At 46.1% G+C, this 17,610-nt stretch overlaps 1 protein-coding gene across 5 annotated transcripts in view; it reads right to left on the bottom strand.

Annotated features, from left to right (window-relative positions):
- RYR1 (ryanodine receptor 1) overlaps window positions 1–17,610 on the bottom strand; it is a 1,245,571-nt gene that overhangs the window by 680,649 nt on the left and 547,312 nt on the right. For all 5 annotated transcript variants that reach the window (XM_085625233.1, XM_085625235.1, XM_085625236.1 and 2 more), the window contains exons 45-46: window positions 9,813–9,924; window positions 1,806–1,926 (exon numbers count right to left, since the gene is read on the bottom strand). In XM_085625233.1, the coding sequence (XP_085481359.1) occupies window positions 1,806–1,926; window positions 9,813–9,924 (233 nt within the window). The remainder of the gene's footprint in view (window positions 1–1,805; window positions 1,927–9,812; window positions 9,925–17,610) is intronic.

Below are 17,610 nucleotides of genomic sequence, written 5' to 3'. Positions count from 1 at the left end.
AGCATCACTCGGCACCACCTCAGAACCAGTGCAGCACCACCTCAGCACAGCACAGTAGCACCTCAACCTGAGTGCGGCACCATCTCGGCATCAGCACAGCATCACCTCTGCATCAGAGCACCACCACCGGTGCAGTCCCACCTCAACAGCAACTCAGCACCACACAGCATCAGCGCAGCACCACCTCAGCATCAGCACAGCACCACCTAAGCGTCAGTGCATCACTCAGAACCACCTGAGCAGCAGCTCAGCACCACATGAGCACCAGCGCAGCACCACCACCTCAGCATGACTCAACAGCACATCTCCATCACTCCGCACCACCACAGCATCACTCACCACCACCTCAGCATCAGCACAACACCACCTCATCTGCACAGCACCATCACAGCATCAGCACAGCATTACCTCATCAGTGCACCAAAACCAGTTCAACACCAATTCAGCTTTAGCACAGCATCACCTGAGCACCACCGCAGCACCAACTTAGCATCACTCACCACCACCTGAGCACCAGCACAGCACCACCTGAACACCACCAAAGCATCACTCAGCATTACCTCAGTATCACTTAGAACCACCTGAGCACCACCTCTATCTGGAGTTCATTCACCACTTCGTGCACAAACTACCTATCCCTCTCTATCTATCTTCCTTTCTATCTGTTCTATGCAGCTCTCATCCCTGTCTATTCACCATGTCACATAATTCAACTACACAAATGCATTATACACCACGCAATTCCAACCCGCACAGTTCCACAACTAACAATTCCAATTCAACCCACATAATTTCACTCCAAACCACATACATTCAGTCCACTCCAAACCAAAAACACATGGGTAAAAGGCAGTCATTACCAATTCCAATAGCTCTAACTCTTGCAAATGCGAGATCTATAGCATTGCAAATGCTTGTTTTTGAAGTGGTCACGCTGCTTACAGTGGACGCACTAATTTGATATCCATGCAAGTTAGCACATGAGTTCTGGGCTTTGCGGCTCAGATACACGGCGCATCAGCCAACGTCGCAGGTTTCTGTGACGTACTGTAGGCAAGGCAGCATGACATACCACGCAGAGTGTGAGCAAGACTCCCCCCTTCTCCTGTGCTTACATGCAGAGCGATATCATGATCTGGACACAGGTCACTGGTAAAACAGCACATTCTGGTAACTAGGCCCCAAAAAATAATTCAATACGGGCAAAGTTGGGTTCTTGATGAAAAGGGCATATAATACACAAGCCACATCTTTGCACATGTTCATAAGGTGTAGATCGACAATGTGCAGCCGTTACCACACATAATTGTCTATATTGCTCACAAGTGACACTCACTTGGAGGGCATTATCAATGTACACAAACAGATGGTTAAAAACATAACAGCTTGCCTGCAGTGACCCTAAAATTAATTCCTCCAAACCCATGGGTTGCAAAAAGACAGTTCAAGCAAGAGCAGCACTGTAGAATCAGCAGGCCTTCAGTAGTCACTGCACTAACAACATTGCAGATTCTATCAGGCCAACCACCAATGTGGTACAACAGTGCCAGCTGGAAAAGAGTGCTGCCACTGGAGACCTCGTTTCTGATGTAAGAATGTCCTGCTACTCAAACCTATCAAAGCACAGCACGTGACACTACTGTATAGCCAGTGACAAAGGAAACTGTACGTTTTCCAATTAACTGTACTTGTGATTGGTCTTGGCTCTGTTGTCCTTCCCTCCCTTCACTCCAGTATCCTGATCTGCATTACCACCCCCCAAACCAGCTCCCAACCACACTCCCTTTTTAAAGCCTTCCGCATACCTTTCCCGAAAGCTGGAATCTGCAGCGGAAGGCTGATCACACCCACAAGATCCTCGATGGGGACAAGAGAGCGCAGGATTGCACGGATACGCAGGGCCTCGCCTTTGCCAGCTTGGATCAGCTAAAAACAGGTAAGGGAGACAGTATGAAGATGAGAAAGAACAACACAGAAAGAAAGAAAGGGCGCTCCAGCAAACACATGATGTCATTCTCAATTTTATTTTAGGTTAATTGTTATTTTATTTTATGCATGACAGAGGACAAACCTAGCTCGAAGAGTACGGAGCATTCTACACGATCAATAAAAAGGAAGCGATAACATGCATCACAAACGCATGTTATAAAACATCAACAATACAAATATGTAAAAACAAAGACTAAAAACCACAGGAAACCCCAAAACAATTCGTCCTTTGCTCAAGTAACCACAAGACCAGGCACCAAGGAAGAGAGATAGGGGGGAAAGGGGACAGGCTGCCTCCTCGCTTTAATCCAGGCTTGGCAAAATGCAATGCCAAGTTCTTCAAATCTACATGCTCCACACAAAAAATATACTGAGGGCCATATTTAGCAAAAGGTAACTCATCGCAGTGCAGCAAGTCACCCTGCTGCTCTGCGTTACAGGGAAAGGGCAATAATGCGCTGTGAACAGCACAATACGGTACATTCCTGCCTTTTACCAGCGCTGGCGCACAATGTGCACTCTTATGCCCTGGGTGAGCGCATTGCAAGCAAGGTTGTTTTTTATGCAGAAAGGGGCACCTTCCTGCACAAAAACAATCCCAACACATTTTCATCTTTCTATGTGTGCTGCAAAATGCAGAATGCAGCACACACAGAAAGTGGAAGTAACGAGGAGAAATAAAGATATTTCTTCTTGTTACGCCTCCCCTGGGAAGGCGTAGCATTTTGGCGAATTCCAAGGTCTAACAGTAATGGTAAACCTGGGAATGCATCAAAATCCACGGGTGTTGCATGGGAACAATCACGCAATGCCCATGGAATGCCTCCCCGAGGCAGGGTAACGCAATGCAGCGATATGCACTGCGTTGAGTTACTTTGGATTTATCAAGCCACATGGGACAATGCAAGGGGGCTTCGAGTGGCTTGATAAATCGCATCTTAGGGGTTGCGTCGCTTTTGAACCACATTGCGTGGTGGAAAAGTGATGCAACCCCTTGATAAATATGGCCCCCAGTGAATTGGTAACATGTTGCTTCCGGGGTGTCCCAGGCTCAGGGAAAGAAACTATATGCAAATTCCATCAGCAGCAGTAGGCTTCAGGACTTTCTATTGTCTCGTGCTGAAGTAGCATTTAAACTCTTCGGCGATTTGACCAATGGCACTGTCTTAATGGGTTTATGGATTCATCATCTGCCACCAGGTTTGGAACAGAAATCAAACGAAGTGTGGTAAAACCATTCTAACCAACCCTACTCTGCAGGAGACGAAGGCCTCAGCTACAATGGAGTCAAGGGGGCATGTTTGGGTTTTCGCAGCTTATTCTACAATAAAAGGAGCCCCCTCCCCTGCACGGTACCAGGGAAATGCCAAAGTGGCAGAATGGTCATTTCTGTCTCGTCTGCTTTTCTTAACATTGAATCGTTTGGACAGAATAACAAACCACCACATTTGTAAAGACTTCTTCCCATTGTATGAATTGCATAAAGCTTTCAACAATGTTACTGGCCTAACGCACTTACAAATACACAGCATGCCGCTAAATTGGTATAACATTTTTAAGGAAGAGAGAGCACAGACCCGTCTGAATTACATCCTTCAGTTTTAAACAATGTTACTGGCTGAATGTGTTTCTGAATGCATCACCACATTTGCCACTAAGTCGTCCTGTTCATGCCTGACAGTCATCCAGGTCAACTCCATTCCAAAGTGAATGAAGACTTGTAGTTTGCTTAAGGCATTCTGCCATGGTGGCTACATCCCTGGATAGCAAGCTTAAAGAAGAACTCCTAATCAGAAAAGGCAACTCCTATATTTTTGGAACAAGATTTTGAGTTCCAATGAAGGTTTAAGGGAATGAGGAGAATTGCAGAATTAGTATGCCGCAAAAAAAGAGGCCTCCTTACTCTGGGAGCATTCAAAAGAGCTGAGGGCTTACTACAGATAGTGCCTGAGCTTCCATCAATATGTTTGTAATTTAGCTGCTAGATAACTACGCTGATTCAACACCGCAGCCTTATATTTCAGGAATCAAATGTGAACAGCAAACAGAATTCAACTAAAAATGTGTGAAGTGAAAGCAAGAACTGAAGACACACAAGCACATTTGTGAGTACCTTTGACCAAATGAACAGTTGAATGAAGAACAAGTTATTCTCCTTTGGTAACACTCTTTCTGGTGCATACTCTATTCAACCGCAGATACCTCACCTTGTGAATATTTCCTCAGGCGACAAACTGATCCAGAAACTCAAAAGCAGATCTCCTGGCCACCAGTAGGTGGTGTTGTGTAGCTCCACACAGACCTCATTCGGCTCCAGAAATGATGAGCGGGGAAGCGTACAAGAGCCACCCAGCCGCGCTGATGTCAGTTGCTTTCTAAGGCTTGTCTGAGTCCTCAGACGCATAGCCAGTCGGCAAATTGGCTTGATGCGTGTGCAGATTGCTAGTTCAAGTCAAGTTAGATGGAAAAAAAGAGTCCATTCCACAGAACAAGGAGGTGGGAGGGTTGGTGAGGAATCTGCAGTTAGACAGCACATTCACCAGAAAGAGCGTTACTAAAAATAAGTAATTTGTTCTTCTGATAGACACTTCTAACTGCAGATTCATCACCTTTTGAATAGATACCTAAGCAGCACTTCCTCCCGTGGTGTGTCTGTGAAATAGCTCAGACCAGAAAGTCCTGTAGGTCTGAATGGGAAAAACGCCCGTCCTGACTCTCAAAACAATTGTGCTTTGTCAAAATGTACACTGATGCAACGTAGCAACCTGACAGATATCTAGGACACTCGTGCTACCGCAGTAGTAGCAGCATTTGCTCAAGTGGAATGAGCCATTAATCCATCAAGTAGCTGTTTCATGGCGAATGCACAGCAGATATTAAAGCACAGGAATGTTTACCTTGAGATAGTTCTTTTCCATACTAACTTGCCCTTCAAAGAATCCCACAAAGAGTTGATCATCCACCCAATGGTCCTTGGTACAATCGATGTAGAAACTGAGGGCTCTCTTGGGGTCCAAACCATGGAGTCACTCCTCCCCTTTCAAGGGATGAGGCAGTGCAAAGAATGTCAGAAAGGTGATTGCCTGCCCGACATGGAAAGGTGTTACCATCTTCATCAGAAATACACCTCGCGTTCTCAACACCTTTTTATCTCGAAAGAATATATTGGAAGGTGGCTGAACCAAGAGGGCCTGCAGCTCACTCATGCAAAGAGCTGACGTGCTAGCGACCAGAAAGACCATTTTCAGGGTCAAGAGACGTAGTGGAAAATTGTGCATTTGCTCACATGTGGTACTCATTAGAAAAGTAAGAACCACATCCAAGTCCCACAGTGGCATCGCAATGGGCTTCTGTTGGAACACATCCTGTAAACCTTTTTATAAAACTCACCACAACAGGTGATTTAAACAAAGAAGTCTGATCCAGCATCCATATCTATATATATGTCGAAAGAGCTGACAAATAGCTGTTAACAGTGCCCAAAACAAGACTTTCCTGTTAAAAAAACAAACATTTTACAGACATGCTTAGCATGTGGCAGGTTAAACTGCACCAAGCCACACACTTGTCCCAGTGCTTGACATACACTGATTTTAAAGATGAACATTTGACTACCAGATGCACATCAACAACTTTGAAAGAAAGTGCGAAAGAGACTTGCTGCTGCTGCTCAAGCTTCATGCATGGAGGTGCAGCATCCTGAGGTCTAGAAGCATGACCAAACCCTGTTGCTGCTATAGTAGATCCTCCCGAAGCAGCAGCTTGATCAGAGGACAGATGTTTATGCTTTCAAGTTCTGGATACCATCCCCTCCCGGTCCAATCTGGAGCCACCAGGGTGACTTTGGTTGGGTCGATTTTCATCTGCCTCAGAAGTCAAGCCAGGAGGGGTAGAGGTAGAATGGCATACAGGAGTCCCGAGTTTCACTCTATGTGGAATGCATCTCCGAGGGAGAGGCTTTTTGGGAAATACAGTGTAAATAAAAGCTGACATTGCGCTTTACTCAGAGGTGGCCAAAAGATTGAGCCAGGGTTCTCGTCATTGCTGGAAACACCCTCCGCCACCTCTGTGTGTAACTGCCATTTATGTTGATTTGCTAGGTTTCAGATACTGATTTTGTCCGCCCTGGCATTCAGAGATGCTGCTAGGTGGTTCACGACCAAGGAAATACCCTGGCAGGCCAGACACTTCCAGAGCTGCAACAGACAGGTAGGTGTTCCTCCATCAGCTGTACTGATGGTTGTGGAAGCTGCAGCAAGGTGAAAAGAAATGGGAGGGTGTAGCCTCACTTGACAAGTTGGAGTACGCATACGCATACGTCCAAAATAATGTCTTTCCTCCCTTGGAGGAAATGTCAGATCCTGTCTTGTACATGGTTGGTGTGGGTCGAAAAGGACGCTCTAAAGTTGTTTTTCGGTTATGATTGCTGAAAAGCTGGGTAATTAACCTGCATGTTGTCCCTGATGCCCTGAGGGCTGTCTCTGGGTACATTGGTCTCAGCCACAAAATGGCTGGCAAGATTGTTGCGTCGGCGCAGGGATCAAGCATTGGTGGTATTGGAAACCTCTAGCATATTCACAAAAGCAGCAAAATTGCTGAAGGAATCATCTGGGAGGGGCAACCAGACCCACGGAACGCACTGAGGCACAATTCTCCTTTAAGTGTTTTAAGGCAAAGTCTACTTTTTTGCCAAAGAGGTGGAAGCCATCAAAGGTATGTCTATTAAGGATGCATAGACATGCCCAGAGAAGCCTGTAGACCTCATCCAGCCGTGACACAGAACCACCACACTTGTGCCCATTGCCCAACCCCAATTTGTGTTGAGGCCAGACTGTATTACAAATGTTGCCACATCCCGACCACCCTGTATGGTTTGGGCTAAAGACGCCCATAGGTCCTCTGGGACTGCCATTTGGATTTGACCAACTGCACCCCATAAGGTATGACTGTAGTAGCCTAGGAGGAAACTCACATTGACTCGGTGCAAACCGAGACTGGTTGATGAAAACATGTGCTTGTCTAAAGTTTCCATACGCTTAGACTCAGGGTCAAAAGGAGTCCTGGGGAAGGGATGAGCGTTGATTCTGCTGGTTGACATTTCAAACACTAGGCTCCGTGGCGTAGGGTGTTGTGTTAAAAAGTCAGAGTCCCCAGGACCACATCTGTGGCAACAAGCTACCTGACTATTCACTGAGGGCCGAGAGAATTGTTTTGCCCAAGAGGGTATCTCTTAAGGCCTCTTTGAATTGTAAATGAGATTCAGTCGGCACATGGCCAGACAGATATACCTCTGTAAGTTAGTTTCAACCTCCATTGTAGAGAGCTGCAGGTCAAGTACCTCTGCAGTATCCTGGATGACCACAGCAAAAGAAGCACTCTCCTCTCGGGCAGGACTAGGTGTAGAGACAAGTTAATTGCCTGGGGAGGTATCAAGACCACTGGCAATGTGTAACGCAGCATACCAATTGTACTCATTGTACTGTGGTACATATTTATGCCCCTCATTGTTATTGTCTGAATCTGATCCAAAGAGCTGGTGTTGAGGTTGAGCTCTGCAATGTGGTAAAGGCAAGGGATTGGAGTCCCAGGGATTGGCCATAGGCTGCGCTTCAGAGGGATCCGGCCTCGGTCAAGACCAAGATGGCTCAGAGTCAGAGACTACTTTAGGTGACGGTTCATCTTCCAGTGAAGGCCAGCACCGATATGAAAGGAACTGGCATAAGGAATGGTGCCTGAACTGAAGTCTCCATAAAAGCTGATGCAGAACCCAACATGGGCTCAAGAGGCATAGACTACGCTGAGGATGAACTGCCAGCGGGACCCCAGCTGAAGGCCTCGGTGGATTCTTATGGACCGAAGCTATGCCAGAGGGAGCTGGAAGCATGCCAAATGTGCCCAGCATGGCCTCCCTAAGTGCCTCTATTTGCTGCAATTTCGCTGACAGACCCATAAATTTAGGTTACATCAGGACCAAACTTTGAATCGCCTCTTCAGGAGTTTGTGAGCAAGACTGAGGTTGGCTGACGCCCTTTCTTCTCTGGAGTTTGAGAGTGGTGAGAAGGGGCTGATTCATGCCTCAGTTTCTTAACTTTTTTTAGACTTGCCTGAAGACTTCGACCGTAACGTGGTTCTGCTGCAGGAATGACTTTAGGAGAGAGACCTTTCTTTTGACTTCGACTGGTTGCGGAACAGAGTCTTCCAATACTTGGCAATGCAGAGTTATACCTTGCAATACCTTATGGCCTTTGGGTTTATCTGGGCACAGTCTTCACAGGCCCTGGGGTCATGCTTCAACCCCAGGCATATTTTGTGGAGGTCTGTCCCAGACATTTGGTTGCGACAGTCCATACAAGTTTATACCCTGTTGTTTTCGGACAAAGACAAGAAGAGAAGGAGCTCCTGAGCCACATCTGAAGGCACAAAAAAAAGGAACTGATGTCAGCGTGCCTGAGTGACGCCTATATGTGGCTCGCTCATCACTTCTGGAGCAGAATGAAGTGGGTGTGGTCCCACACGTCCTATCAGTGTGCGGGAACACTGCATTTGAGTTTCTGGATCCAGACTGATGCCTAGGGAAATATTCGCAAGGTGAGGGATTTGTAGTTAGATGTATCCATCAAAAAAAAACTATTTTAGAGATTGGCCTGGATTCTATGGGCATGTGACAAGACTAACACCTGCACACCAGAACAAAAAAGATGCCCATTGCACTTGACAAGAAAAACAAGAAATCAAGCTTCATAAACTGCATTTGCCACATGAATCTGAAGTGATTATATTATCAAACAAAACCCCAAAAACATGATTAGGCACCGAAGGAAGAAAATCTTGGAAAGATAGAAATAAACAATCACAAAAACATGCAGGAAGAAGAAACCTGAAAATGACAAACTAAAAAAGGAAAAAGTGGATAAAATATTAAGAGTGAATGATAAAAGAAACAGTAACAAAAGAAGGAAGGAGAAAAAACAGAAAAATAAAGAGAAACAGCTAAGAAAAAATTGAAGAAATTGGAAAATAAAAAGAAGCAAGATACGGGGGAAAATATGCACAGCAAGAAGAATTTGAGAATGAAAGGGTTTATAAGAAAATACAGTGCACAGAGTAGAGAAAGGAAGTAAAATAGAACATAATGTACCTCATTTTCTACCCCTGCAAATACTGATTCAGGGGCAAAGTCTAGTTTTCACCCTCATTAGGACAATAACTCTGGCACTAATAATAACACTACTGTAAGGTTTTTAGCAGCACATGTTTTGCCAGGTAGAACCTGGCATAAATCATGTGGACAAAACCACTTATTCCGACTTTGCACACCGTGGAACAGGGGAAAACACACAGTAGTAACAGCGTAATCTCACATTCCAAGGTCCAAATCTTAGCATGATATGATAGTTGCTAACAGGTAAATACCTCAACCAGCCATGTCAGTATTAACTGGGTGCTCAATTACCACACAAGATTGCATGGAAGATGGAACTAATCCAATGGAATGAGAATAAATTGTGAGAGAGAGAAACATAAAAGAACCAATGAATGAAAACATTATGTGTTAGGCAGATCAATAAAGTCCCTCAGAAAAACAATTAATGCCAAAAAGTGCAAGAAGGGTCAAGGAAGAAACGTGCAAAAGAAAGAAACAAAAACCTTACAATAAAGGATAGGAAATTCATCAAAATGATTAAAAACTGATAGTTTTGCTAGCTAAGTATGCAGGAGAAGATGCAAGAGCTCAGTGAGATTATAACAGCTAGTGGGAATAGAGGGCATTCTAGTGGGCCCCATCATTCTATCACTGAGTACGCCACAACTTGCAGACTTACATGCATCTCAGGTGCGCATCGTCCCAGCAGGTCGATCAGCGCAGCATAGAATGACATGATGGCGTTGCCAAGGTGCACTCGGTTCTCCTCGTGGGACTCCTCACTGGCATACCTGATTTAAAAAAATAACAGCATTATAGGTGGGTGCCCACTTCTGAAATGAAAGCTGATCAGAAATTACTGAAAACAGTACAGGGGTGGCGTATTAGTAACATTATCTTGTCAACAGGCACAAACACACTATATTACCAAAAAGTATTCTCTGACAAGAAGAATATGTGTTCAGACCCAAACAGCATAAATTTAAGGTAAGTGTTCCATAGGCTGGAGTTTCCCTGGTTGCAAGCAGATCAGCTCAAACCAGCGCCGCTGGTTTCCCAGTCTCCGCGCCTGCCTCGCGTCACGCGAGGTGGACGTGGAGATCTGGAAACCAGCGGCTCGGACTGACCTGTACACGGGTGCAGACGAGCACGTCGACTCACAGGCAGTGATCTCTGTGGCTCATACACGGGTACAGAAGACCACTTGATTTACTTCACTGGCGGGAATTTAGTACTACATTGCACAGATAAATTGGGAATTCCGCATACACATGATTCAATTGGCCAATTTGAGGACAAAACTACGGATCAGAACCCCGATGAAGTTGTAGGGTGACACACCCATTGACGAAACACATGTTGGCTGGCAAAAGAATCAGAATTCAATGAAAAATGAAAAACTGAAGAACACCAAGGTAATGGGATGACTTTTATTTGTGCTTATATAAAATTGAGTGTACTAGGGCACTTTTTTTCAGTTAACTCACCTTTATGTCAGGGATTCCGGGATGACATTCCCTCTCTTGTATCACTGCACCTATATAATACACTATAATATCTTGTGTATTGTGTCTCAAGTGCTTAATCACCTTAATCTCCCCTCAGTCGCTAAACCCTTGATGTCAGATCCCACTGCAGAGCCCGCATATGCTACCTGGTGTGCTCAACCAGCAGGATGCAGGTGCTATCAGTCTTAGCAGCCTCAAAGTCGACTTCAATGAAATCCAAGACTGAGGCTGAAAGATCAGGATAGCCTGAATGTCCTGATCTCTCTTAACGAAGGAAAGGCACAAAACTGAAAAGAGTCAAGAATTGCTCAGATGAAGGCGAGCAACTGAGATGGAGTTAGGTGTGACTTCGCCACACTTATATTGAACTCCAAAGATCACAGTTTGGCATAATCTGGAGATGGTTGACGACTGCCTGGGGTGAGCCTATCTTTAACAGACAGTCGTCGATGGAGGGGAAGATTAGCACTCTTGACTTCCATAGGCGTGCAGCCACCATCATCATTTTCGTGAACACCTGAAGGGTGCTGGTGAGACCAAAGAGAGCACAGCAAACAGAGAATGCTCCTCTCTCATGAACCGCAGGTGGCGCTGATGTGCTGGCAATCCAGAAATATGGAAATAATGGTAATGCAGGTCCACCGCTAACATCCAGTCTCCAGGATCGAGGGCCGACAAGGCTTGGGCCAGGTTTAACATTCTGAATTTCTCCTTCTGGAGAAGCACCTTGAGAAGACACAGGTCTAGACTAGAACCACAGCATCTATCGAAAAACTGCTAGGTTCCATGTGGGGGTTGGACAATTTGGCAGTAGGAGATGCTGCAGCCAAAGTTGCAAAAAAACGTGGTGGAACTGTTGCAATTGGCGAGGTGGGACGGAAAGGCCCAGAGAGCGAGAGGTATCCGCGCTCTCCTTAAAATGCTCTGGAGCGGAGTCAGTCTTTTTCCAGATCAGGCAAATGCCATCAAAAGACACATCCATGAGGGAGGACTGGAACTCGCTGGAGAACTAAGTCAATCACTGCCAAGGATGGCGAGGAATGGCAACACTGGTGCCTAGGACCCACCCAATAGAATCAGTAGTGTCCAAACCACAACAAATCATGAACTTGGCAGCATCACAATCATCTTGAATTCCCTGAGAGAGCACAGGGTGAAGGTCTTTGGGCCCACCAGGGAGGACATATGCCACTGAATCCCAAACAGCGTGTGGGTAGCGGGCCAACAAGCTGCTGGCCTAAACAGGTTGACAAGGCAAGTTTGTAGATGAAAAAGATATGTTTGCCAAGTGTTTCCACCTGCTTAAATTTCCTACTGTGGGAGTGGCAGAAAATGTTTTTGGATTAGAAAGGCTGGTGGAGTTTTTCTACTGAGTGTTGTTAGGAAAGAAAAGACAAGTTGCCAGGGGCAGGACAATGGTCTACTAAGTGGAGGGCCAAAGCAAGGTTTGGCCCAAGTGCCTAACAATGTATCCATTAGAGCCTTGTTAGAGGGGAGAAGAGTCTCAGAAGAGCCTTCCGTTAAGACATTGGTTTTACCCTCCAAGGTGATGAGCTAGAAGTCAAGAACCTAAGCTTCTCTATACATCACCATGGCATAGAAGGCAGACACCTCTGTGGCCGGTCCAGGAGGAGAAAAAAAAAGTCTTCTCCGGGGGAGGTACCAAGGCCACTAGTCTCTTGTAAGTCCTCGTAGTAATTGTCCTCCTGGTAGGGCTGTACAAACTCATCACCTGGGTCACAATCATTATCAGAGTCATTCTAAAAAAGGGAATGGCAGAGTGTTGTCTAGCCTGCTGTAATTCAAGTGGGGGAAGTTGCGCATTGGGCAGATTCAGTCGAGTTGAAGAAGACAATAGGAGCAGCTCCTTCAGGTGGCAAAGTCGGCATCAGTGTCAAAGTGCCTGGAGCCGGCATAGGTTGTGGCGCTGGCAACAGAGTCAGAACAAGAGCCAGATGCAAGGTAAGTGTGGAGGGTCAAGCTGGCACAGAAGGTAAAACCAGGTGTGAGGTCTCTCAGCTCCGTGGTGCCAGAAGGTGCCCCAGAAGGAGTCAGCAGGGTTGGTTACAAAGAAATGAGGGCATGGATGGGGGCACTCTTTGATCTGATGTGCCATGGGTGAAGGCAGCAGAAACTCAGGTTCTGCTGGAACCACTTGCAGAATCGGCACCGAAGTCTTCTGACTTTGCGAGCGAGATCGAGAAGTGTGGTGCTGCCCATACATATTCAGCTGAATGCAAGTGGCACGAGGGAGCAGAATCCTGCTTTGATTTCTTGTGTTTCATACGCTTAGCTGAGGAACTGGACCATGACCAAGACTAACTTCTTGAGAGGTTCTGTCATCTCCAGGTAATGGGAACAGGACCAAGAGCGAAACTTAGACACGGAGTGCGATTTGGAACAGTCCCATTGCGGAATCTTCTTATGCTTGGAGACATAGAAGTTTGCCTTCTGTTATAAGACGGCCTTTGGATTCATCAACGTGCAGTCTCCGCTGGGCTTGGAGTCTCCAGATACTCACAGGCATGGGAAACAGCCTGAACACCGAGTCTCAAACCACGCTGTACCTTGACAGCGTGGTCCGAACCATGAATATGTCTTTACAACGCATTTCTTTACCACGCAAGTTGACTTGCTTCAAGGAAAGAGTTGGTAGATTGATGTTGGACTTTAAATCCAACACTTTCCCTACTGTTGCAATGACTAGAGTTGGAACAGTAAATTATACTATTCCAACTCCAGTGCTCTCCCTAAGGCAAGTCACTGTAACGACTTGCATGGTAATGCGACAATCCCTATAGGTTTGAAACTTGTCGTTTTAGGGGGTGACATCCCTTGAACACTGGAAGAAATTTGGAAATTACGATGTAAATGTCTCAGAGAGACAAGTTCCAGATCCACGTCTAATGGCGCAGAAAGAAAGGAACTGACATCAACGTGCTGGAGTGGCGCTTATGTAGGCCCCGCACATCATTTCCAGAGCGGAATGGTGTCAGTGGGAAGCTGTAAGGCACTATCTTCCAGCGTGCACAGGTACTGCTGAAAGGTTTCCAGTCCTGACGCCTGGGGGATAGTCAAAAGATGAGGAATATGCAGCTTCAAGTCTCTATCAGAAAGATTATTGTAAAGAGTACGCCAACATACCGCAAGCTCGATCATACTCTCCAACTCTCTATTTGCCTCCCTCAATATCCCTAGAGATTACCAAACTCTGTCATTGTCAGGCACAAACACTCCCCACCCTCCATCACCTTCATATTCATACACTCAATCCTTTTTAACGGTCTGGCTCCTAACTTCCCTTTCCACGTCTGCACCTATTGTCCTATTCAGCAGACTAAATGACCCGGGTTAGCTGTTATCGTTTTGTCAGTCACTAAGGTAAAGTGTTTATGGAATAATCATTTGATTCACAACACTCCTCTCTCATTACCCCCCCCCCCCCCCCCATTCCTCCCTCACCCCATTCCCTGCTTTCCTCTTTTATGGGTCTTTTTTTCAGACTCTCTGGCTTCATCTAACTCAAGTGCTTTGAAGAAACATCAAGCTGTTTAAAGGGCTTCTTCATGTAACACATATAGCATAACATAACCCACACACCCAACACATTCCATAGAAACAGAGATGCCTGAACAGACTACATCTGTATACGGAGTGGCAACACACACACAGTCCTAACAAACACACACTTACACACCATTTCAAAATTTCCAGAATCTAAAAATTCTTTGCGCATATTTATAATTGCAAAAGTCATATCCACATATAGACGGACCCACATTAGCACAAAGCTTACTCACAAGACGAAAGGTTCTCCCATACCCAAGGAGCCCTTCACACATGTAAATGCATACAGAGACAGACAATATACACAGACAAGTGGACTCTCCACACAGACATATCCATACAAATTAAACAAGTTACTAACTTTCAGTAAAGCTCTTGCTGGTGGATACTCTGTCTATCAGATTCCTCACCATGTGAAGGTTCCCCAGATGCCTGACTGGATCCATAAACTCAAAAGCAGTGCTCCTGTGTGCCGGCAGGTGGCACCGTGTGAGTCTACATCAGCATAATTCTGCTCCAGAGGAGAATAACTGTTTCTTTCAAGAACTGTTTGATGCCCTCAGATGGGAATCTCATCCGCAAATTGTATGAGTCACTGTTCAGATTCCAAAATTGGGATCTTTGTAGATGGAAGAGATCATATCACATAATGGGGAGGTGGGAAGGCGGTGAGGAATCAAGAGTATACACCAGAAAGGGAGTTACAGAGGGTAAGTAACTTGTTCTTCTGATTGATACTTGTAACCACAGATTCTTCACCTTGTGGATAGATTCCAAAGTAGTACCTCCCAAGGCAGTGGGTCTGTGGAATGGCTCAAACTAAAAAGTCCTGCAGGACTGAGCGGGCAAAATCCAATCTTGAAGACCTGGCTGTCAAGACAGTAGTGCTTAGTGAACGACGCACTGATGTCCATGTCGGTGCCTGAGAAATATCTAGGACAGGCACTCTGCGTGCTAAAGCAGTGGTAGCAGGGTTGGTGGAGTGACCCCGTAGCCCTTCTGCAGACTGCTTCTTAGACAATGCGTAGCAGATATTAATGCAGAGGACACTTCTTTGCCACCGAGAATTTCGTAATGAGCTGATCATCCATCTGATGTTCTCTAGTACAATCGATGGAAATACTGGGTGCCCCTTTGGGGCTTAAACAATGGAGTCTCCCTTCTTCTTAAGGCCCTTCCTAAGGGATAAGGCAGAGCAAAAAAGGTCAGAAGTAAAAATGGCTTGGCAAACATGAGATGGTGTCACTTCCTTTTGTTAGGAGTGCTGCTCGAGCCTTTAAAACCAGTTTGTCTGGAAAAATGGTGGTATAGGGAGGCTGGTCCGAAAGAGCATGCAGTTCACTCATCAATCGTGCAGATGTTATTACAACAAGGAAGGCCGTTTTAAGGGTGAGTAGGCGCAATGATCATATTCGCAATGGTTCAAAAGGGGTACACATTAGAAACGTGAGAACCAGATTTAAGACCCACTGTGGCATTAAGAAGTGCTTAGGCGGAAACGTTCTGTAAACCTTTTAGAAAACATATCACAGCTGGTGACTTGAATAAGGATGGTTGGTCCAGCAAAATTAAAAATGCAGAAAGGGCCAACAGGTAATCTCTAACTGTCCCCAGAGCAAGTCCTTGCTGGTCTAAACCGACAGTTTTGCCTGCAACGAGTCGAACTGGTGCGCACTGCACCAAGGCAAAGCGTTGTCCCTGTGTCCAGCATACACAGACTTCATTGAAAGATGCCTGGCAGCCAAGATGGCAAATCTATCTCAGGAGGAAGGTGAGTAACTATTGGTGTTCATTCTCCATGCATGGAGGTGTAGGTTTGGCAGGCTTCGGTGTAGGACCCTGCCTTGCTGTTGCAACAGGAGATCTTCTTCACAAGAGGCAGCCTGTTCGGAGGACAGATGTTCAAGCCCAGAAACTCCAGGTATCCTACTCTCCTGGCTCAATCTGGAGCCACTAAAATGACTTACACCCAGTCATTCTAGATCTTCTTCAGAACTCGAGGCAGCCGCTGGAAAGCATACAAAAGTCAGGTGCTCCACACTCTAGATGGAATGTATTTCAGAGAGAGAAAGACTTCTTGGGAACTCCTGTGCACCAAAGTGCTGACCTTACACAACTAACTGTAGCGAGCACATCTTTAACAGACAGTCATCGAGGTAGGAGAAGACTGGTACCCCTGATCTGCAAAGATGGGCAGTGACCACCACCATTACCTTTGTTAACAACTGATGGACATTGGTGAGGTCAAAAGAGAGCTTGTGTCCCACCATGAAGAGCAGATAGTGCCTGTGGGTCTGCAGGACGGAGATGTAAAAATAAGCATCTGACAGGTCCAATGCTGCCAACCAGGATCCAGGGCACAGAGAACATGGGCCAGGAGGAGCCTGATGTTGCCAATATTCCATACCTCTGGCAAATCCCCTAAAAGTACAACATTGTTGGGGGGATTGCCTGACTAGTGCTCAAAGGCCCAAGAAGCATGCTGTAGCCTAGCTCTCCTTAAAGCATTCTAGTGTCAAATCTGCCTTCTCACCAAACCGGTGAGAGCCATGTCCATCAAACCCCTGTAAGTCACCCAAGAGGCCAGCGGACCTTATCTAAGCGTGGTGTTGAAGCACCATACTGGATCCCGTAGCCCTAAATAGACAGCCCGTGGTCTTCAGGCCAGAGCGGATGACAAATGTTGCCACACTCTGACCATCCTGAATACTGTGGCCTTGAAAAGTCCGTACTTCTTTGGGGCCCGCGAGCAAGATATCACCCACTATGTCCCACAGTGAGGGAGTGTAGAATACTACTAAACAGCTCACGTTAATTGAACTTAAGGGGAGGCTGTCTGAGGAGAACGCACGCTTTCCAAATCCCTCCACTCGATTGACTCTCTGTCAGGGGGCATGGTAGGAAATATGTTAGGGTTGACTCCAATGTGGACGCCTGGACCACCAAAACTTGAGGTGTTAGGTGCTGTGTGAGGAAATATAAGTCTCCTTGAGCAGGTCTATGGCAGCAGAAGACCTGTTGGTTGACTGATGCGGCCAGAACATAGTTTAGCCCAGGTGCCCACTAGTGTGTGAGTGAAGGCTTAATTTAAGGGCAACAGGGATTCGGTCGGTGCTTGGCCAGACTATGAGAAGTCTGTCAACACATTTTTACCTCCACTATGGAGAGGTGAAAGTCAAGGACCTCAGCAGCCCTCCTTCCAACTGTGGCAAATTGAGTGCTTTCCTCACTTGGTGGCTTGTGGGGGAAACCAGCCCAATATCAAGTGAGGTGTCCAGCCCACTGGCATTCCGTAGCTCCATATACAAGTTGCAATCATAATCATAGGATGGAGCAAATCCTTCCCGATTCCCTCCATTGTTGTCTCAATGCGGTTGTCTCAGGTCAAAGTCTGACCAAAAG

The sequence above is a fragment of the Triturus cristatus genome, chromosome 9, assembly GCF_964204655.1.
Source record: "Triturus cristatus chromosome 9, aTriCri1.1, whole genome shotgun sequence".
NCBI lineage: Eukaryota > Metazoa > Chordata > Amphibia > Caudata > Salamandridae > Triturus > Triturus cristatus.
Note: the sequence above shows the minus strand (reverse complement) of the source record. Positions and strands in the feature narration are given on the sequence as shown.